At 39.2% G+C, this 18,866-nt stretch overlaps 1 protein-coding gene across 1 annotated transcript in view; it reads right to left on the reverse strand.

Moving 5' to 3' along the window:
* Positions 1 to 6,921: 6,921 nt before the first annotated feature.
* Positions 6,922 to 18,866, reverse strand: part of cntnap3 (contactin associated protein family member 3) — a 188,607-nt gene continuing 176,662 nt past the window's right edge. Inside the window, 5 exon segments of the mRNA XM_070449559.1 lie at positions 6,922 to 8,193; positions 9,254 to 9,325; positions 9,994 to 10,212; positions 14,357 to 14,444; positions 17,674 to 17,807. Of these exon segments, the coding sequence (XP_070305660.1) occupies positions 7,994 to 8,193; positions 9,254 to 9,325; positions 9,994 to 10,212; positions 14,357 to 14,444; positions 17,674 to 17,807 (713 nt within the window). The 3' untranslated portion in view covers positions 6,922 to 7,993.

The raw sequence follows: 18,866 nt of genomic DNA on the forward strand, positions 1-18,866 counted from the left end.
AACTGTTACACTGTCATGAAATATGATTATATATTGACTATGAAACAAATAGGACATGGCCTGCTTATGAGTTGCCATGAAAAAAAGTTTGATTAGTTCAACTGAAATGACAAGAACAGGTGTTCGTAGCTAAATGCTTTTGGTAAGCTTGAGAATACAAATTGTATGATTTATCATTCTACGGTGTGTATGTGTGTAATGTAGTAGAATGTTATGAACCGACACTAAATCGTAGAAGCTAACTACCTGCTATGTAAAAGTTGGATGGAAGAACGCCCAGTGCTGCTTACCTGAGATGCCATCATCACACAGTCCTTCTTCGTAGGTGTCCGCTATGACTTCCTTTGTGTTGGAAAAAAGTTGCTTTCAGGAAGAAAAAAAATTGATTGAAAATAAAGAAGTTGTGCTCTTGACAAAAATACACAAATGTACCTCAATAGCATATAACAATTTGCCTGTGAATAACCAGACCGTCATACAAACTTGCTCTGCAGAATTCTTGACGCATAACTGAAGGTGCTGCCATAACTTGCCACCACGCCCACAAGCGAGCCACTCAGGCGCATAATGACGCGTGGAAGAGGGCGAAGAACGAGTTGGGAGTAACAACAATTTGTTGCAAGTTGGGGAGGGGGGCTAATAGCTGAACAATAGACTATTCAACCTTTACTAAAGACCAGTCTCAATGTCAACAGTGAAGAGGCGACTGGCCTTCTAGGCAGAGTTGCAAAGAAAAAGCAAAGAAAAAGCCATATCTCAGACTGGCTAATAAAAAGACAAGATCAAGATGGGCAAAAGAACACAGACACTGGACATAGGAACCCTGCCTAAAAGGCCATCATCGTGGAGTCGCCTCTTCACTGTTGACATTGAGACTGGTGTTTTGCTATTATATTTACAATGACGGCCTACCCCGGGCCAAACCCTAACAACATACTAACAATGGTACTATTTAATGAAGCTGCCAGTTGAGGACTTGTGAGGCATCTGTTTCTCAAACTAGACACTTTGATGTACTTGTCCTCTTACTCAGTTGTGCACCAAGGCCTCCCACTCCTCTTTCTATTCTGGTTAGAGCCAGTTTGCGCTGTTCTGTGAAGGGAGTAGTACACAGCATTGTACAGGAATAGACTGACATGTTTCAGAAGAAATGTCTTTGTTTCCTGCCATTTTGAGCCTGTTACTGAACCCACAAATGCTGATGCTCCAGATACTCAACTAGTCTAAAGAAGGCCAGTTTTATTGCTTCTTTAATCAGGACAACAGTTTTCAGCTGTGCTAACATAAGAGTTTTCTAATGATCAATTAGCCTTTCAAAATGATAAACTTGGATCATCTAACACAATGTGCCATTGGAACATAGGAGTGATGGTTGCTTATAATGGGCCTCTGTACACCTATGTAGATATTCCATAAAAAAATCTGCCATTTTCAGTTACAATAGTCATTTACAACATTAACGATAACTACACTGTACAGTGGCTTGCGAAAGTATTCACCCCCTTGGCATTTTTACTATTTTGTTGCCTTACAACCTGGAAATAAAATAGTTTTTTGGGGGGGGTAATCATTTGATTTACACACCATGCCTACCACTTTGAAGATGCAACATATAATTTTTTATTGTGAAACAAACAAGAAATAAGACAAAAAAAGGAAAACTTGAGRGTGCATAACTATTCACCCCACAAAAGTCAATACTTTGTAGAGCCACCTTTTGCAGCAATTACAGCTGCAAGTATCTTGGGGTATGTCTCTATAAGCTTGGCACATCTAGCCACTGGGATTTTTGCCCATTCTTCAAGGCAATACTGCTCCAGCTCCTTCAAGTTGGTGTACAGAAATCTTTAAGTCATACCACAGATTCTCAATTGGATTGAGGTCTGGGCTTTAACTAGGCCATCCAAGACATGTAAATGTTTCCCCTTAAACCACTCGAGTGTTGTTTTAGCAGTATGCTTAGGGTCATTATCCTGCTGGAAGGTGAACCTCCGTCCCAGTCTCAAATCTCTGGAAGACTGAAACAGGTTTCCCTCAAGGATTTCCCTGTATTTAGTGCCATACATCATTCCTTCAATTCTGACCAGTTTCCCAGTCCCTGCTGATGGAAAAACATCCCCAAGGCATGATGCTGCCACCACCATGCTTCACTGTGGGGATAGGGTCTCGGGGGGATGAGAGGTGTTGGGTTTGTGCCAGACATAACGTTTTCCATGATGGCCAGAAAGCTCTCATCACCCCGAGTACCTTCTTCCATATGTTTGGAGAGTCTCCCACATGTCTTTTGGCAAACACCAAACGTGTTTGCTTATTTTTTTCTTTAAGCAATGTATTTTTTTCTGGCCAGTTCCGTAAATCCTAGCTGTGTGGAGTGTACTGCTTAAAGTGGTCCTATGGACAGATACTCCAATCTCCGCTGTGGAGCTTTGCAGCTCCTTCAGGGTTATCTTTGGTCCTCTTTGTTGCCTCCTGATTAATGCCTCCTTCCTGGTCCGTGCGTTTTGGTGGGTGCCCTCTCTTGGCAGGTTTGTGGTGCATATTCTTTCAATTTTTTAATAATGTATTTAATGGTGCTCCTTGGGATGTTCAAAGTTTCGGAATATTTTTTATAACCCAATCCTGAATTGTACTTCTCCAAACTTTGTCCCTGACCTGTTTGGAAGCTCCTTGGTCTTCACTGGTGCCGCTTGCTTGGTGGTGCCCCTTGCTCAGTGGTGTTGCAGATTCTGGGGCCTTACAGACATATAAATATATATAATATAATATATAATATATATATATAATATATACTATATATATATACTGAGATCATGTACAGATCATGTACACTTAGATTGCACACAGGTGACTTTATTTAAACTAATTATGTGACTTCTGAGGTAATTGGTTGCACCAGATCGTATTTAGGGCTTCATAGCAAAAGGGGTGAATACGTATGCACACAAGTTTTTTCATTTCACTCAACCATTTTGACTATTTTGTGTATGTCCATTACATGAAAAACAAAAAAATCAATTTAAATACAGGTTGTAATGCAACAAAATAGGAAAACGCCAAGGGGTGAAATACTTTTGCAAGACACTGTATTTCTGATCAATTAGATGTTATTTGAATGGACACAAAAAATGTGCTTTCTTTCAAAAACAAGGACATTTCTAAGTGATCCCATACTTTTGAACGGTAGTGCATATATATAAATATATAATTTTTTGTTTTGCTAATTAAAATAAACTGAATAGCAACTATAAGGCATTAGCAATAGCTAATATGATAAACATAGCACAACAATATATACAAGGCCAACTTGCATAGGTAATAAGTTAGCATGCTAGGCTAGCAGGCTGGATAAGGCCATGGGGGCCGTTATCTTAGATTGCATAAACAACAACAACAACACTGGCCGGCTGCCATCTTAAGGTCGATGCAGGAATGGCAATCAGATAGTTACATACTAGCTTACAGTACAACCAGACATAAATGCCCAGAGTGCTCCTCACTCTGCCACTGCTTGCTGAAGACTGTCCTGCCACCCCAATGGTGGAACCAGCTTCCCCCTGATGCTAGGACAGCAGAGTCCCTGCCCATCTTCCCGAAAACTCCTTGAAACCCTACCTCTTCAAAGGTATCTTAAATAATCATCCTCTTCACCTTGGACCCCCCCCCCAAAAAAAAACACATTTAAAAAAAGACTGAACCGCCCCCACCCCTTCTAGTTCTTTCTTTGCTGATAGCTACTTTGAGGAAATGTGTACTTACTATGTGGTGTACCTACTATGTTGTCCACCTAGCTAGAAGATGAAGGTACTAACTGTAAGTCGCTTTGTATAAAAACGTCTGCTAAATGACTAAAATGTCAAATGTAACAATGACATTTATTCAATTGAGCACTTTCCATGTTTGATGAAAACCCAAAAATAAATATTGCCCCTCAAACACAATCTGAGTGTTGAGTTTATAGATTTTTTCGAGAACCACACTGACTGAAGGTTGGGCATGATTGATTACTGTGAATTGGGTCTGTAATTTCCAATGCGATTCGAGTGTGCCCTGGTGATGTGTGCCCATGTGATGTGTGGTGGTTCAGCATAATGAGCAGATAAGGAAGTTCTAAACGTCTGACTATGAGTGTTTGAGTTTATAGATTTTTTTCGAGAACCACACTGACTGAAGGTTGGGCATGATTGATTTACTGTGAATTGGGGTCTGTAATTTCCAATGCGATTCGAGTGTGCCCTGGTGATTTGTGCCCCATGTGATGTGGTGGTGGTCAGCATAATGAGCAGATAAGGAAGTTCTAAACGTCTGACTATGGCTCTGAGGGAACTAGTCACAGAGACATATACCTAGTACTGAAAGGTCAATGGTATGGTTTCTTCGCAAATTAAAAGATTAAAATGGGGGGTATATTTCTTTATCCTAACAGCTGCCCTATATGCAAAGAGAAGACACTCCAAATCCGCCTACATATCGTGTTTCTGAATTCGGCAGCAAATTGCTTCACTGTTTTTATCAATGAGCTGCTTCCTTTGGCACACAGTATCTTGCATATCAATAAAAAAGCTGATTTTCCTGCAATTGTAAAGATCATCGCTATACATGAGGAACATATGCCAACACTAACTGTGTTTTCCTCTGAACAGACTCATCTGACTGGCCCTCAGTTTGTTCCCGGAGTCTAGCTCTCAGCATGTGGACTGGGTGACAAAGTCAAGCATTTAGCCATCTGTTCTTGGTTATTGTCTGCAGTGGCAGGCCAATAACCCAGCATTCAGCAGCAGATGTATGGACGGGCCACAAGGCCTGGGAAATGTAATCTCACTGCTCAAAAGTGTGAATTGTTACAGAATGGATAAAAAAAGGTGTGAGGAGAATGAAGCCAAGATTTTTCCATCTGTGTGACACACCAGACAGGTATTTGGGCAGAGCTAAAGTAGCGGGTCAAATTTAGAAGGATAATTCCTTGAACAATGAGAGATACTGTTGAAATGCTTCTCAGAATAATGTTGCATTGTCATATCTTTTCTTGCATGGACATATACATTTTTGGAATAGATATTACCTACATAAAGACAAACACCAACATAAACAAATCCTTAAGCCTTGTGCCATAGGTTTCTCAATCTTCAAATGCATCTTGCCATAAAGTTACACAGAATGAGCTCTTCCATTATGGACAGTGGACAGGAGTTTGATATTGAATGGAAGCGTTAGTAGTGACAGAAGTGGTGGATGGTTTCAATTGTCAACACTTCCTTACAATCCTTTACACATATATGGTGTATCATGATGTTGTCTATAGTGCATCAAAAACATGTTTCTCATTCAACACTATTCAATAACTGATAGATTTGAATTGTTTTGAACAGGATATAGTTGTTAATCAAAACAACCTGAATATAATGAAAACAGTGACTGACGTAATACTGCTAATCACCAATAAGCATCATTCCATTATAGTTACATTGAGTAGTGTTCAGTTCAATCCCAACCATGTGTAATGTACAAAAAAAGTGAAACTAAAGGCTCCCAAAAAGAATAAACCTTTAATACCCATCAAACTTCAGTTATGACAACATGCCCATTACTGTATAGTTAGCACTTCGTTTCTTCAACTTACGGTATACACAGCTTGTCCCAGAAATCAAAATGAATGTCTTCACACCTCCGATTGGATCTATTCCCAGGCATATTGACACTGCTTTGCATGACAAAATACCACAGGGATGTGAAGAGTAGGTCGTTTAGGTTTTTATACTCATTAGGCAGACTCAATATGCTGTTTCTGTCCATAGGTATTTTAGATTGGACTCTCTGTGGTCCTATAATCCATGATATTGTCTAGTATCCTGCCCTAAAACATACCAACATGGGAGTGTGAGGGTTTTTATACTGAATAAAGGGATACTAGGCAGAGACTCCATATCAGCTATCCATTTGTTTCTGTCCATGGGTATTTTAGACTGCACTCTCTGTGGGCTTATTATCAGAGGTTGTGTCCCAAATGGTACCCTAATCCCTATATAGTGTACTACTTTTCACCATTGCCCTATGGGTCCTGGTCAAGGGCTCCAGAATGGTGCAGCGGTCTAAGGCACTGCATCTCAGTGCTAGAGGTGTCACTACAAACCCTGGTTCGATACCAGGCTGTATCACAACCATCTGTGATTGGGAGTCCCATAGGTCAACGCACAATTGGCCCAGAGTCGTCCGGGTTAGGGGAGGGTTTGGCCGGGTAGGCCGTCATTGTAAATAAGAATTTGTTCTTAACTGACTTGTCTAGTTAAATATTGTGCAGCGGCGTGACTTTGAGGGCTGTAGAAAGACCTCCTTATGGTCACCTGTCTCCAACCAACATCTAGTAGATTCATACAATGTTTAACGCTTGAGAACATCTAATCTGACCAGGAAAAAAAGCACTGTGGAAGTGTAGAAATGTAGAAATTGTCTAAATTCTTCCATTTAAAGTACTAGCTATGTTCTCCAGGGTTCCAACTAACACAGAGAGCAGAGCAGTGTTTGTGTGATGAACAGCAACTGATGACGCCAATCCTCTCCTCTTTATCTTCCTGATCTAGTCTGTACCGCTGTTTGAACCGAATGAAGACACGCAGACAGATCGACAGGTTGGCATTCATCAGATCCATCTCCTCTTCTCTGACAGCGTGTCTCAGATGAACTTCCTCTGATTATCATTCTGCTTCCTATGAATCACCAATCCCACCAAACCTGTCTGTCTGTGTGACAAACCAAACTGTTTATTCTCATAAAGATTAGCACCTTGTGAAAGGAAGGTGGCGATTAGCCAGAGTGTTTTAGAGTGAGCCTAATGTTGTGAGTTCCGTTCAAAGCTTTTCTGAGAATTTGGTCTGTCAACGTGTTCTAGCTGTGGGTGYTAAGGAAGCAGTGTTTCAAAGAAAACCGTTAAATGGCTATGCTTTTATTTTTATCCAGGATAATGCAGAGCAAGCACACAAAATTACAGGTTATGCTTGCCACGGAACTTTCTGAAGTACAGTGAYGTAAAAAAAAATAAAAAATAGACAAAAAAAACAACATTTGGAACATAATACTGTATTTACATAAGTTTTGTCAGTGGGATGTTCGATTCGATATGTTTGTTCAATACATGTTCTCATGTATATTGGTCAACAGATTTTGAGATGTTATTACTGTGTGTGCTGTAGAGGGAATCTCTATGGCTAAGACATCTAAATCTCTCAATGAAGCAAATGCATCATCATAATACCAAAATACTTTCAACTCAATAGTCCAAACATGTATTGTATCATCTTCATAACCGTACTGCAGGTACATACAGTATAAATCCATCCAGGCATTATTATATTTTCAGTACTGTACCACCGGAGAGAAATATTAGACAGCGATTGTTATAAAGACATTAATTAATTCAACATTTACATTTTTAAAGAATATTTACACTCCCATGAATGACAGTATCAACACCTTTCAAAGTCTATCATCTACACTTGTGTCATATTACCAGTACAAACAGTGTGTACAAAACACAGTAAACAATATGTGGTCATCACTAGTTACTACAGCCACAAAGTCATAAACCCAGCCTATTTCTACAATTTCTCTAAAATATGGTTTCAAACCTAACCCTAACCTTAACCCAATCCTTAACCACACTGCTAACCTTATGCCTAACCCTAACCTTAAATTAAGACCGAAAAGKAAACTTTAGTTTCCATTATTGTTTACGATATAGCCAATTTTTGGTTTTGTGGCTGTGGTAACTACTTGAAACCACAATACATGGATGCATTTACATATTATTTGTTGTCTTCTTCAAATCTTGGTCAGCCATCTTGTTTTGACAGTTGCTGATGGTCTTTTACTGCATGTACTGTGTGTATAATGTACTGTGAATGTAATTAACGTCTCTAGGGCTTGGCAAGGCATGTCCTTCCTTAATCAGATTCACTGGATTAGTCCAACATCGAGAAGGTCGGAAGGTGGATAGTTGGACCTATATGAAATACTCCTTTTGGTTTTCACTTAGTATGTTCTGTGAGGTGGGCTCGCTGTGGAAAGGGTATTCAGGACTGTCGGCCTCAGGTTTGATTCCCTGGGGTTCTTGGGTGTGGAATGTCTCTTTCCGTCGATACAGGAACCTTGCCATTATTGCCAACGCACACAGAATCACAAATATCCCCACAGCAATCACACCTGCGAAGGAGTACAAAACATTAAGTTAGGAAACAACAAAACAGCACTCATTTGAAAACAGAAAGATCGAGTCCAATTTAATGGTGTAAAAATGCACTTTAACAGAGTGCTTTTTTAAGAAATAAAACACTGAAGAATTCTAACGTGAAACCAATTAACATCATTTCACATTGTGACATCTCTATAGGTTTCCTTTTTCAGAAGCAAAAATAGAGAAAGCACAGTGGCTTTCAGAACACATTAACTCCTTTCTCAGCATTCTCAAGTTTAGTTCTGCGACATTTGTCTACGGCGTAGAAGCCTTAAGATAAATAATATGCCAATTTCTCTTGTGGGTATTTCATTGCTATTACCCGGCCTGCCTGATTTCCGTTGCTAATCTAAACTCTAAAAGGCATTACACAAGCTTCTAAAAGCTGTAAATGCATCTCTGTACAAGGCACAGCACAAAGATCTCCAGTTCAATTCTCACAAACGTAGCAGGCATTCATTTCATAAACCTTAGCTACAGTCCTTGTACACTGCAATGCTATGTATGGTGCATTTCATTATCAAGAGAAAATGATACATCTTTTTGGGAAACCAGAACACACCCAGACTCAATTTAATGGTAAATTACAATGGTTCTAAAAAGAAAAAATATTTGAAGATAGCTGTAAAAGTTCCTTAATCAGCAAATAATTTCTTTAAAAGTTTAATTCGTTTTGGTGTCCTTTGTGCATTTGGCACTGAGTCAGCCTGTATAAGGAGGACTTTGAACTACTTTCTATATTCCAGCAACTGAACCAACTGGAACCTAATCAACCACCGCTTCAAAGCTTTGGGATGTGATGCTGCAAACATGCCATATCTTATGTTGAAATATTGTATTTATTTATTTCACTTTTATTTATCCAGGTTTGTCTCATTCAGAAAAACATATTTTTTTCAAGTGACATTTATCTTTGTCTATTTTGAACAGGATCATTTCTTATCTGACATGTTGTTTTACTGACTACAATATAAGTATGGTTTATTATGACACTATAAGTGAAACACATGAGAAACATGTTCCCGTTACCTCCAATCAATGCAGAGTCACTCTTGATTGCATTGACTATAGGCTCACCAGTACCTACTGTACCTAAATGATCTACAGCAGAGAGAGACAGAGATTGAGAGAGAGAGAGAGACAGAAAGACAGAGAGCGAGCAAGAGAAACACAGACAGAAAGAGAGAGATACACAGAGAGAGAGCGAGCGAGAGAGAGAGAGACATACAGAAAGAGAGAGAGACAGAAAGACAGAGAGAGCGAGGGAAACAGACAGAGAGAGATACACAGAAATAGTGAGAGGCAGCAGAAAGAGAAAGAGAGAAAAGGGGACAGGAGAGAGAGAGAGTCAGTAACATCAAGGGTCATCAGTCCATGCAGGATTCATTTAACACTACACCCTAAGTCCTAAACTGCATGAGGAGGACCACAGAAGATAGATTATGCAAATGAAAAATGCCTCTCATCCAAATGAATGAACTCATCTGTCACAATGTAATCACTTTCATTCTCATCTAATTAACAAGGAAGATGGTGTATGTATTAAATGGGCCCTTGATAAAGTTTGAAAAAGCAGTTTGGAAAAAAGTGTAGATTCTCAAGTGGAATTAAAGAAAAACAAAAGGCACTCAAGCAGAAGAGGGAGTGAGAGAGAGAGAGAGAGAGAGAGAGAGAGAGAGAGAGAGAGAGACGGAAAAGGGTTGACCAAGAGTCCCTGCTATTACCACAGACTCCGCCCATCATAGGGAACTTGACACCTCCCCTCTTACCTGATAGGGAGTGTGTAGTTTCAGCTGGGTAGGGATTGGCTGGAGATGAGGAGCCACAGGTGGACTCTGCTAGGGATCCAATCACTATAACTGGGCTGGTGTTGGGGTAGAGCAGCGCTGCCTTCAGTGGGGCTACGGAGTTAAACTGGACCACCGACAGACAGCCACTGAAACCCTGGGAGTTCAGCCTGGCAATCTCTGGATCCAGCTCACCAGACTCTAAACACAAACGCACACACACACACCCATGCACACAACCAAAAATGCAGAAACAGTCAGTGAGATCAGAGGTAAGTCAGATCATTACGTACTGTAATGGATGAAGGTATAGATTAAAATAGATCCCCTACATCAGGGGTGTCAAACTCAATCCATGGATGGCCTAGTGTCTGCTGGTTTTTGTTTTTCCCCTTTCAATAAAGACCTAGTCAACCAGGTGAGGGGAGTGCTTACTAATTAGTGATCTTACTTCATCAATCAAGTACAAGGGAGGAGCGAAAACCCGCAGATACTCGGCCCCCCACTAATGTGCAGTATAGTGATCAGTCTAAGGTAAAAGAAGTGGGATTCATTGCTCTCAGAGTAATATTGATTGATTAGGCAGAAAGTTCATCAACAGCTCACAATACACAAAGTAGATAATGAGAGACCCCAGTAACACTGCTTCCATTTGAAAGTAGATAATGAGAGACCCCAGTAACACTGCTTCCATTTGAAAGTTGATAAATGAGAGACCCCAGTAACACTGCTTCCATTTGAAAGTAGATAATGAGAGACCCCAGTAACACTGCTTCCATTTGAAAGTAGATAATGAGAGACCCCAGTAACACTGCTTCCATTTGAAAGTTAGATAATGAGAGACCCAGTAACACTGCTTCCATTTGAAAGTAGATAAGAGAGACCCCAGTAACACTGCTTCCATTTGAAAGTTGATAATGAGAGACCCCAGTAACACTGCTTCCATTTGAAAGTAGATAATGAGAGACCCCAGTAACACTGCTTCCATTTGAAAGTAGATAATGAGAGACCCCAGTAACACTGCTTCCATTTGAAAGTTGATAATGAGAGACCCCAGTAACACTGCTTCCATTTGAAAGTTGATAATGAGAGACCCCAGTAACACTGCTTCCATTTGAAAGTAGATAAGGAGAGACCCCAGTAACACTGCTTCCATTTGACTGGCTAATATCCAGTAAAACCCTATGTTTGCCAGGGTATCTGCCTCTTCAGAATGACCAAGTGACTATGCATTTAATTAATGGTATGAATTTGCATGGTTATCAGGACCCCTGAGCAAGGCAGTTAACCCACTGTTCCCCGGGCGCACGAAGACATGGATGTCGATTAAGGCAGACACATTTCAGTTGAAGGCATTCAGATGTACAACTGACTAGGTATCCCCCTTTCCCTTCCTTAAAGAAGTCAGTGAGCCGATGGCATTGTACTGCATCACACAAGCTACTGTATCCTGACTGTAACTTTCCCTTCTTACAGCAGAGGAGCTATTCCTCCTCAGTCAGGCCTCATCTCTCTGTCTCTCTCTGTCAATTCAATTCAAGGGGCTTTATTGTGGGAAGAAATGTGTGTTTTTGCCTATTTTAACCGCACACTTGTTGTTTGTGTACATGGATTTTATAATGTCGTATGTTTTACCCCCAACACCACTTTCCATCAATTTGTATAGCAGCCCCTCATGCCAAATTGAGTCGAAGGCTTTTTTTAAATCAACAAAGCATGAGAAGACTTTGCCTTTTGGTTTTGGTTTGTTTGGTTGTCAATTAGGGTGTGCAGGGTGAATACATGGTCTGTTATTTGGTAAAAAGCCAATTTGACATTTGCTCAGTACATTGTTTTCATTGAGGAAATGTACGAGTCTGCTGTTAATGATAATGCAGAGGATTTTCCCAAGGTTGCTGTTGATGCATATCCCACGGTAGTTATTGGGGTCAAATTTGTCTCCACTTTTGTGGATTGGGGTGATCAGTCCTTGGTTCTAAATATTGGGGAAGATGCCAGAGCTAAAGATGATGTTAAAGAGTTTTACTATAGCCAATTGGAATTTGTTGTCTGTATATTTGATCATTTCATTAAGGATACCATCAACACCACATGCCTTTTTGGGTTGGAGGGTTTTTATTTTGTCCTGTAGCTCATTCAAGGTAATTGGAGAATCCAGTGGGTTCTGGTAGTCTTTAATAGTTGATTCTAAGATTTGTATTTGATCCTGTATATGTTTTTGCTCTTTATTCTTTGTTATAGAGCCAAAAAGATTGGTCTCTCTCTGTCTCTCTTCAATTTTAATTTAGAGGCTTTATTGGAATGGGAAACATATGTTAACATTGCCAAAGCAAGTGAAGTAGATAATAAACAAAAGTGAAATAAACAATAAAAATGAACATTAAACATTACTCACAAAAGTTCCAAAAGAATAAAGACATTTCAAATGTCATATTGTTTGCAAATAGTTAAAGTACAAAGGGGAAAATAAATAAACATAAATATGGGTTGTATTTACAATGGTGTTCGTTCTTCACTGGTTGCCCTTTTCTTGTGGCAACAGGTCACAAATATTGCTACTGTGATGGCACACTGTGGTATTTCACCCAGTAGATATGGGAGTTTATCAACATTGGGTTTGTTTTTGAATTCTTTGTGGAATATTTGTGTAAACTGAGGGAAATATGTGTCTCTAATATGGTCATACATTTGGCAGGAGGTGCACCTCAGTTTCCACCTCATTTTGTGGGCATTGTGCACATAGCCTGTCTTTTGAGAGCCAGGCCTGCCTACGGCGGCCTTTTTCAATAGCAAGTCTCTCTCTCTCTCTCTCTCTCTCTCCATTCATTACACTTCAATTTGTTAGCGTGATTGATGACAGGCGTCGCTGGGAATGACACAGAATCCACTTTCATGCCAGCTCTTTGATCCTGATATGACACACAGACTGTGGCGGGGTTAGAAAAGAGAGTATGGGGAGGACCCGGTCACGCGTTAACATGGTCCATGGCACCTGAGATACATTCCACTACCACAGAGCAGTTTGTTTGTGTGTGTGTATGTGCCGGATGACTGCACCTGCAGGCATAAGAAGTTAAACTAATGGAGCTTTTGGATTAGTCTGACTTTATACTAATGGAGATGTTGGATTAGTCTGACTTTAGACCAATGGAGCTGTTGGATTAGTCTGACTTTAGACCAATGGAGCTGTTGGATTAGACCAATGGAGCTTTGACTTTAGACCTATGGAGCTTTTGGATTAGTCTGACTTTAGAATAATGGAGCTTTTGGGTTAGTCTGACTTTAAACTAATGGAGCTTTTGGATTAGTCTGACTTATACTAATGGAGCTTTTGGATTAGTCTGACTTTAAACTAATGGAGCTGTTGGATTAGTCTGACTTTAGAATAATGGAGCTTTTGGATTAGTCTGACTTTAGAATAATGGAGCTTTTGGATTGTCTGATTTTAGAATAATGGAGCTGTTGGATTAGTCGACTTTATACAATGGAGCTTTGGATTAGTCTGACTTTAGACATAATGGAGCTGTGGCATTAGTCTGACTTTAGAAAAATGAGCTTTGACTTTAGACCTATGGAGCTTTTGGATTAGTCTGACTTTAGAATAATGGAGCTTTTGGGTTAGTCTGACTTTAAACTAATGAAGTTTTTTGAAAGTTCATGAATAAGTCAATAACAATATCACAGTAGCTACTGTTTAACTTTGTTATTGTGACATTCTTGACATTGTTACATATGGATAGAAATGGATTTGCATCTGAAATGAGTAGCAGTGCATTGTGTATTTTTGTATACAGGCATAGTATGGGAGTATTATTTCCATTTGACATGGAATATTTTGTTAATTATATTGTATCAGAATGTACTGTACGACTGTAACTGCTGTATTTTATGTGTCTGTTTCCTTTAATCATTCCTCATTACAATTGAAAGCAGGCCTCCTATTTTAAAACAAAGACATTAGCAATAGGCCTTCATAAAGTGGCCTATTTCCGAAGCAGGGGATAGACAATAATTACACATAAAGACGATATTATTCAGATTTTAAGTAAACAGACACACAACAACGCTCCGATGATAACATGTCATGTCGAACTGTGATTACCTGAGTGAACAGGTAATATTTTCATTTTAACAATCTTTATGTCATTTTAACAAGCTTTAGGTTATATTAACAAGCTTTATGTAACAGCTTCAGACAGGAGGGATCCTCACAAGCTCTCCAGTTCTGTTAATGAAACATACAGCGAAACACCTCTGAGCTCTTTATTAAATCACAATTTCTTTGCAAGTTTTAACTTCAATGGCCTTCTCCTTTGTCATTTGAATGGAGTCTTCTATAACTCACCATGCACTTTCCCCAGGACAACTGACTTGATAGCATTGAATTCTGCATCAGATGTGAGATTGAAGTCTTCCCTTTCGTGCTGGTCAATCTGAAACAAATTGCAGAACAGGACCTGTAAACACTTTGTCGAATGGTCAAATTGAGGATTTAAAAAAAGACAATTAACACTTTCAGATGATGGAGAATGTACTCTTCCATGTAGACTGTTTAATTAAACCCTGCTCTTCAAAGTACTTTAAACACATTATCACGTGGCTGTTTAGTATCTGTCATTCAACTAAAAAAGGAAAGTAGTGAAATAGCTTGGAAAGGTTTTCTAGTTGAACTTATATGATTGAAAATGTGATTACGACTCAAAGCTTACAATAATTGATGCAGTTTTGCTGGGACTTGCCAAACAGCAGCTTTACAAAATGGATTGTTTTTTTGACTGGTCAAACTAGACAGACTGAAGAAGGCACAACGTGCCAAAACATTTGGGAGCATAATTAGAATGTGATACTTTCATTCTTTCTTTTATAGTTTACTCTCCATTAGTCAGCACCTGTAAAAAACATTTTGGGTGTCCGCAGTGCTGGAAGAAGTACTCAATTGTCATACTCAAGTAAAGATTACTGAGTAAAAGTCATAAAGTAAAATACTAGTTGAGTAACAGTCTAAAAGTATCTGGTTTTAAATGTACTTAAGTACAGCGGTGGAAAAAGTACTCAATTGTCATACTTGAATAAAAGTAAAAAGTAATTGTTATATATCAAATTACATATATTAAGCAAACTAGACAGCGCACTTATTATCATTTGTTTATTTATGGACAGACAGGGGCACACTCCAACACTCTGATATAATTTACAAATGCAGTATTTGTGTTTAGTGAGTCCACCAGATCAGAGGCAGTAGGGATGACAATGTGTTATATTGATAAGTGCGCACACTTAACCATATTGGAAGGGAAAGGGGGATACCTAGTCAGTTGTACAACTGAATGCCATCAACTGAAATGTGTCTTCTGCATTTAACCCAACCCCTCTGAATCATATTGCTGTCCTGTCTGAGCATTCGAAATGTAACAAGTACTTTTGGAAGTCAGGGAAAATGTATGGGGTAAAAAGTACATATTTTCTTTAGGAATGTAGTGAAGTAAAAGTAAAAGTTGTCAAAAACATAGATAGTAAAGTAAAGAACAGATACGCCAAAAAACAACTCAAGTAATATTTCAGATAGCCTAATGGTTAGAGCGTTGGGCCAGTCACCGAAAAGTTGCTGGATAGAATCCCCAAGCTGACAAGGTAAAAATCTGTCGTTCAACCCTGAGCAAGGCAGTTAACCCACGGTTCCCTGGGTGCTGTAGATGTCGATTAGGGCAGCCCCCCCAACCTATCTGATTCCGAGGGGTTGGGTTAAATGCGGAAGACACATTTCAGTTGAAGGCATTCAGTTGTACAACTGACTAGGTATCCCTTTTGATGTATTTTACTTAGTTACGCTACACCACTGGGTGTGCGTCATCTTATTCCTTTTACTAGTCAGACTAGTACATGCTGGGTGGTCGGAAACATGGAAGTAAAAACTTCTAAGTGTGCTGTCCACTAAGTGATTACTATGGAAGGGTAGTACATTAAAGAGGTTTATAAATGGGGTGTCTAAATTTGGGCGTTTGTATGGCCTTGCTGTTATAGTTGGGTTGCTGTACTGTAGTTCAAATCCTCAAAGAAGGGTTAATACAGGATGATCCCTGGCGAAAAAGACTTTACCTTGCTTCAGCAAATAGCCAGCAAGCCATGACCTTCAATTTGTATTGCAGAGCACTTAGTTAAGAACATTACACTGTAATTAAAAATAGCTAAGGGTGATGCGGTGGGGTTAATATCATGTTAACTAGAGTGGCAGTTTCAGATCACATCAGGGCAATGCTAAACAGGAATTCAGAATTATCTAAATAATAGATTTTACTATATGGGGTAAAAAACGCAACTTGCTTTCCATGTGTCTGTCGAAGAATGGCTGAAAAGAAGAAGGTCGACCAACTTTGTGGTTCAATTCTTGAAATGTGTGTTCAGTCTCCTCACAGATTTCAGTCCCTTACGCTAAAACTGTATCGATTTCTCTCTACTGTTCTCTTGTCTGCCATCCTATTCCTTTAATTCTTTAGAGTCATTCATGTTGCCTGAAATGTCTCTGAATTGTGAATGAGTGGGCCTACTAAATGACTGAGAGTTGGAATGTGTCTGTGCATTCTGAGTAAGTACAGCTCTGGAGCAAGGCCTGGGTTTGTGTCCTGCTGTGCAAAGGGCTTGGACTTGATAGATACATATGTAGGATCTTAATTTGATCACCCTGTTGCAGGAGAACTTTCCTGCACTGCAGGAAAAACTTGTAGTGTATTTGAGGTTTAAGAAGTATCCTGACGTTTTTCATCAATGACCATTACTCATAATCTGAATAATTATTTCCTGTTGCTGTAGGATTATTTCCTTGATGTAGCAAACTGTCTCAAATTAAGATCCAACATCTGTAGGGTTGGCTTCTCATGTGAGGTTAGCAAAGAACTTGGACTCCATGATAGGTACAGAGTCCCAAGAGGTAGAACTACATTATAGAAAAAACCTGCATCACTCTTTATCCACTATCCTCAAGTGGTATCACATATCACTGTATATTTAAATATTTTGGGAGTAATGTTATTTTCCTTTCGAATTAGTTTTACTCACCATGATAAAGATCCCACACTGCTAACATGTATACACTTACAGCTCAGCAGGTTAGTTACATTACATATAGGCCTACTTGTCTTTAAATACCCCTTGCTGACATTCAAGGCAGTGATTCTCAATCTTTTTACGTTATGCTACACCCAATTACCCTTTTCTCTGCCTGCAGAACCTCCTCATGTGCAACTAATTTTTAGGCCTATGTTTTTATTAATATTCCCAAGTACCCGTTGTGGATAGGKCAGGTACCCCCAGGGGTACTAGTACCTAAGGAAGAGATCCACTGCACCAAGGTAACTGCTCAGCTTTACTTTATTTTGAATGAGAATAAGTTACTTGAACAGTGACAGAATAAATGACCTGAACAGTGACAGAATAAATGACCTGAACAGTGACAGAATAAATGACCTGAACAGTGACAGAATAAATGACCTGAACAGTGACAGAATAAATTACCTGCACAGTGACAGAAAAAGTAACCTGAATGGTGACAGAATAAATTACCTGAACATGGACAGAATAAGTTACTTGAATAGGAACATAATAAGTTAAATAAGTTACCTGAACAGTGACATAATAAGTTCCCTGAACGGTGATGGAATAAATTACCTGAACACTGACAGTCTCTGAAAGCCTTCTGATGGAGACTCTGTGAAGTTGTCCGTTGGCCAGGTTCCTAACGCTGGTCCTGAACACCTCCGCATCTCTACTGTTCTGCAGCTTGTATTTAACGTCCAGGTAACCTTTGAGAGATATAGAGACAACTTTCATACCAGGTAACTTTCAGAAACATTATGGGACAGTTGTCCAGAAACAGATTAAACAGACTCCTGCACTGAAAACATTCTAAACTGATATTCTCATTTGAAAGACACTTTTAGTCCAGGACTAAAGTTAACTGAAACTCCCATAGAGATGAAACTTGAACAATAATCAACACCATTTAAATGCAGACAGCCACTGAACAATCTCACTTCTACATGCGCAGCATTCACAATGTACCCAGAAAATCGTTTATTTTTATTTTTTAAATACAGCAGTACAGATGTAGGATCTTAAATTGAGCCAATTTGCTACAGCAGGAGAATAATCCTGCAGCAACAGGATATGGGAATTATTATGTTGATTATAATTAACTGACATTTTTATGCTAGGGCAAAAACAAAAATGTGTACCCTTGGGGTCCCCAGGACCGAGTTTTAAAAACTCTGTACTAAGCGGATTAATCTCTAATTCCCTATCAATAACAGAGATAATAAATCAAATTAATTTTCATAATTTGCAGGGAATTAAGTATCTGAGGGGCTCTGAGTAATACACTAGTGTGTTTGTATTGTCAGTCAGCACCAAACGAATCATTCACATTCAGATGAATGGACAAATTGGAAATGTATTACATCGCTTAAAAAACACATTCTCACTGATGCTGCAGCACACAAATGATCACTTCATACAAAGGTGTCTTTTTTTATTATCTTTAAGCCAACATGAAAGCCCTTCATGATAATTACAATAACATAATTACAATTCTTCATGGAGGGATTGGGGGTACAAATATTATACTGAACGAAAATATAAATGCAACATGTAAAGTGTTGATATCATGTTTCATGAGCTGAAATAAAAAATCCAAGAAATTATTCATACGCACAAAAAACGTATTTATGTCAAATTTTGTGCACATATTTGTGTACATCCCTGTTAGTGAGAATTTATCCTTTGCCAAGATAATCCATCCACCTGACAGGAAGCTGATTAAACGGCATGGTCATTACACAGGTGCACCTTGTGRTGGGGACAAT

Source organism: Salvelinus sp. IW2-2015, linkage group LG20, assembly GCF_002910315.2.
Source record: "Salvelinus sp. IW2-2015 linkage group LG20, ASM291031v2, whole genome shotgun sequence".
In the NCBI taxonomy this organism is placed as follows: Eukaryota; Metazoa; Chordata; class Actinopteri; order Salmoniformes; family Salmonidae; genus Salvelinus; species Salvelinus sp. IW2-2015.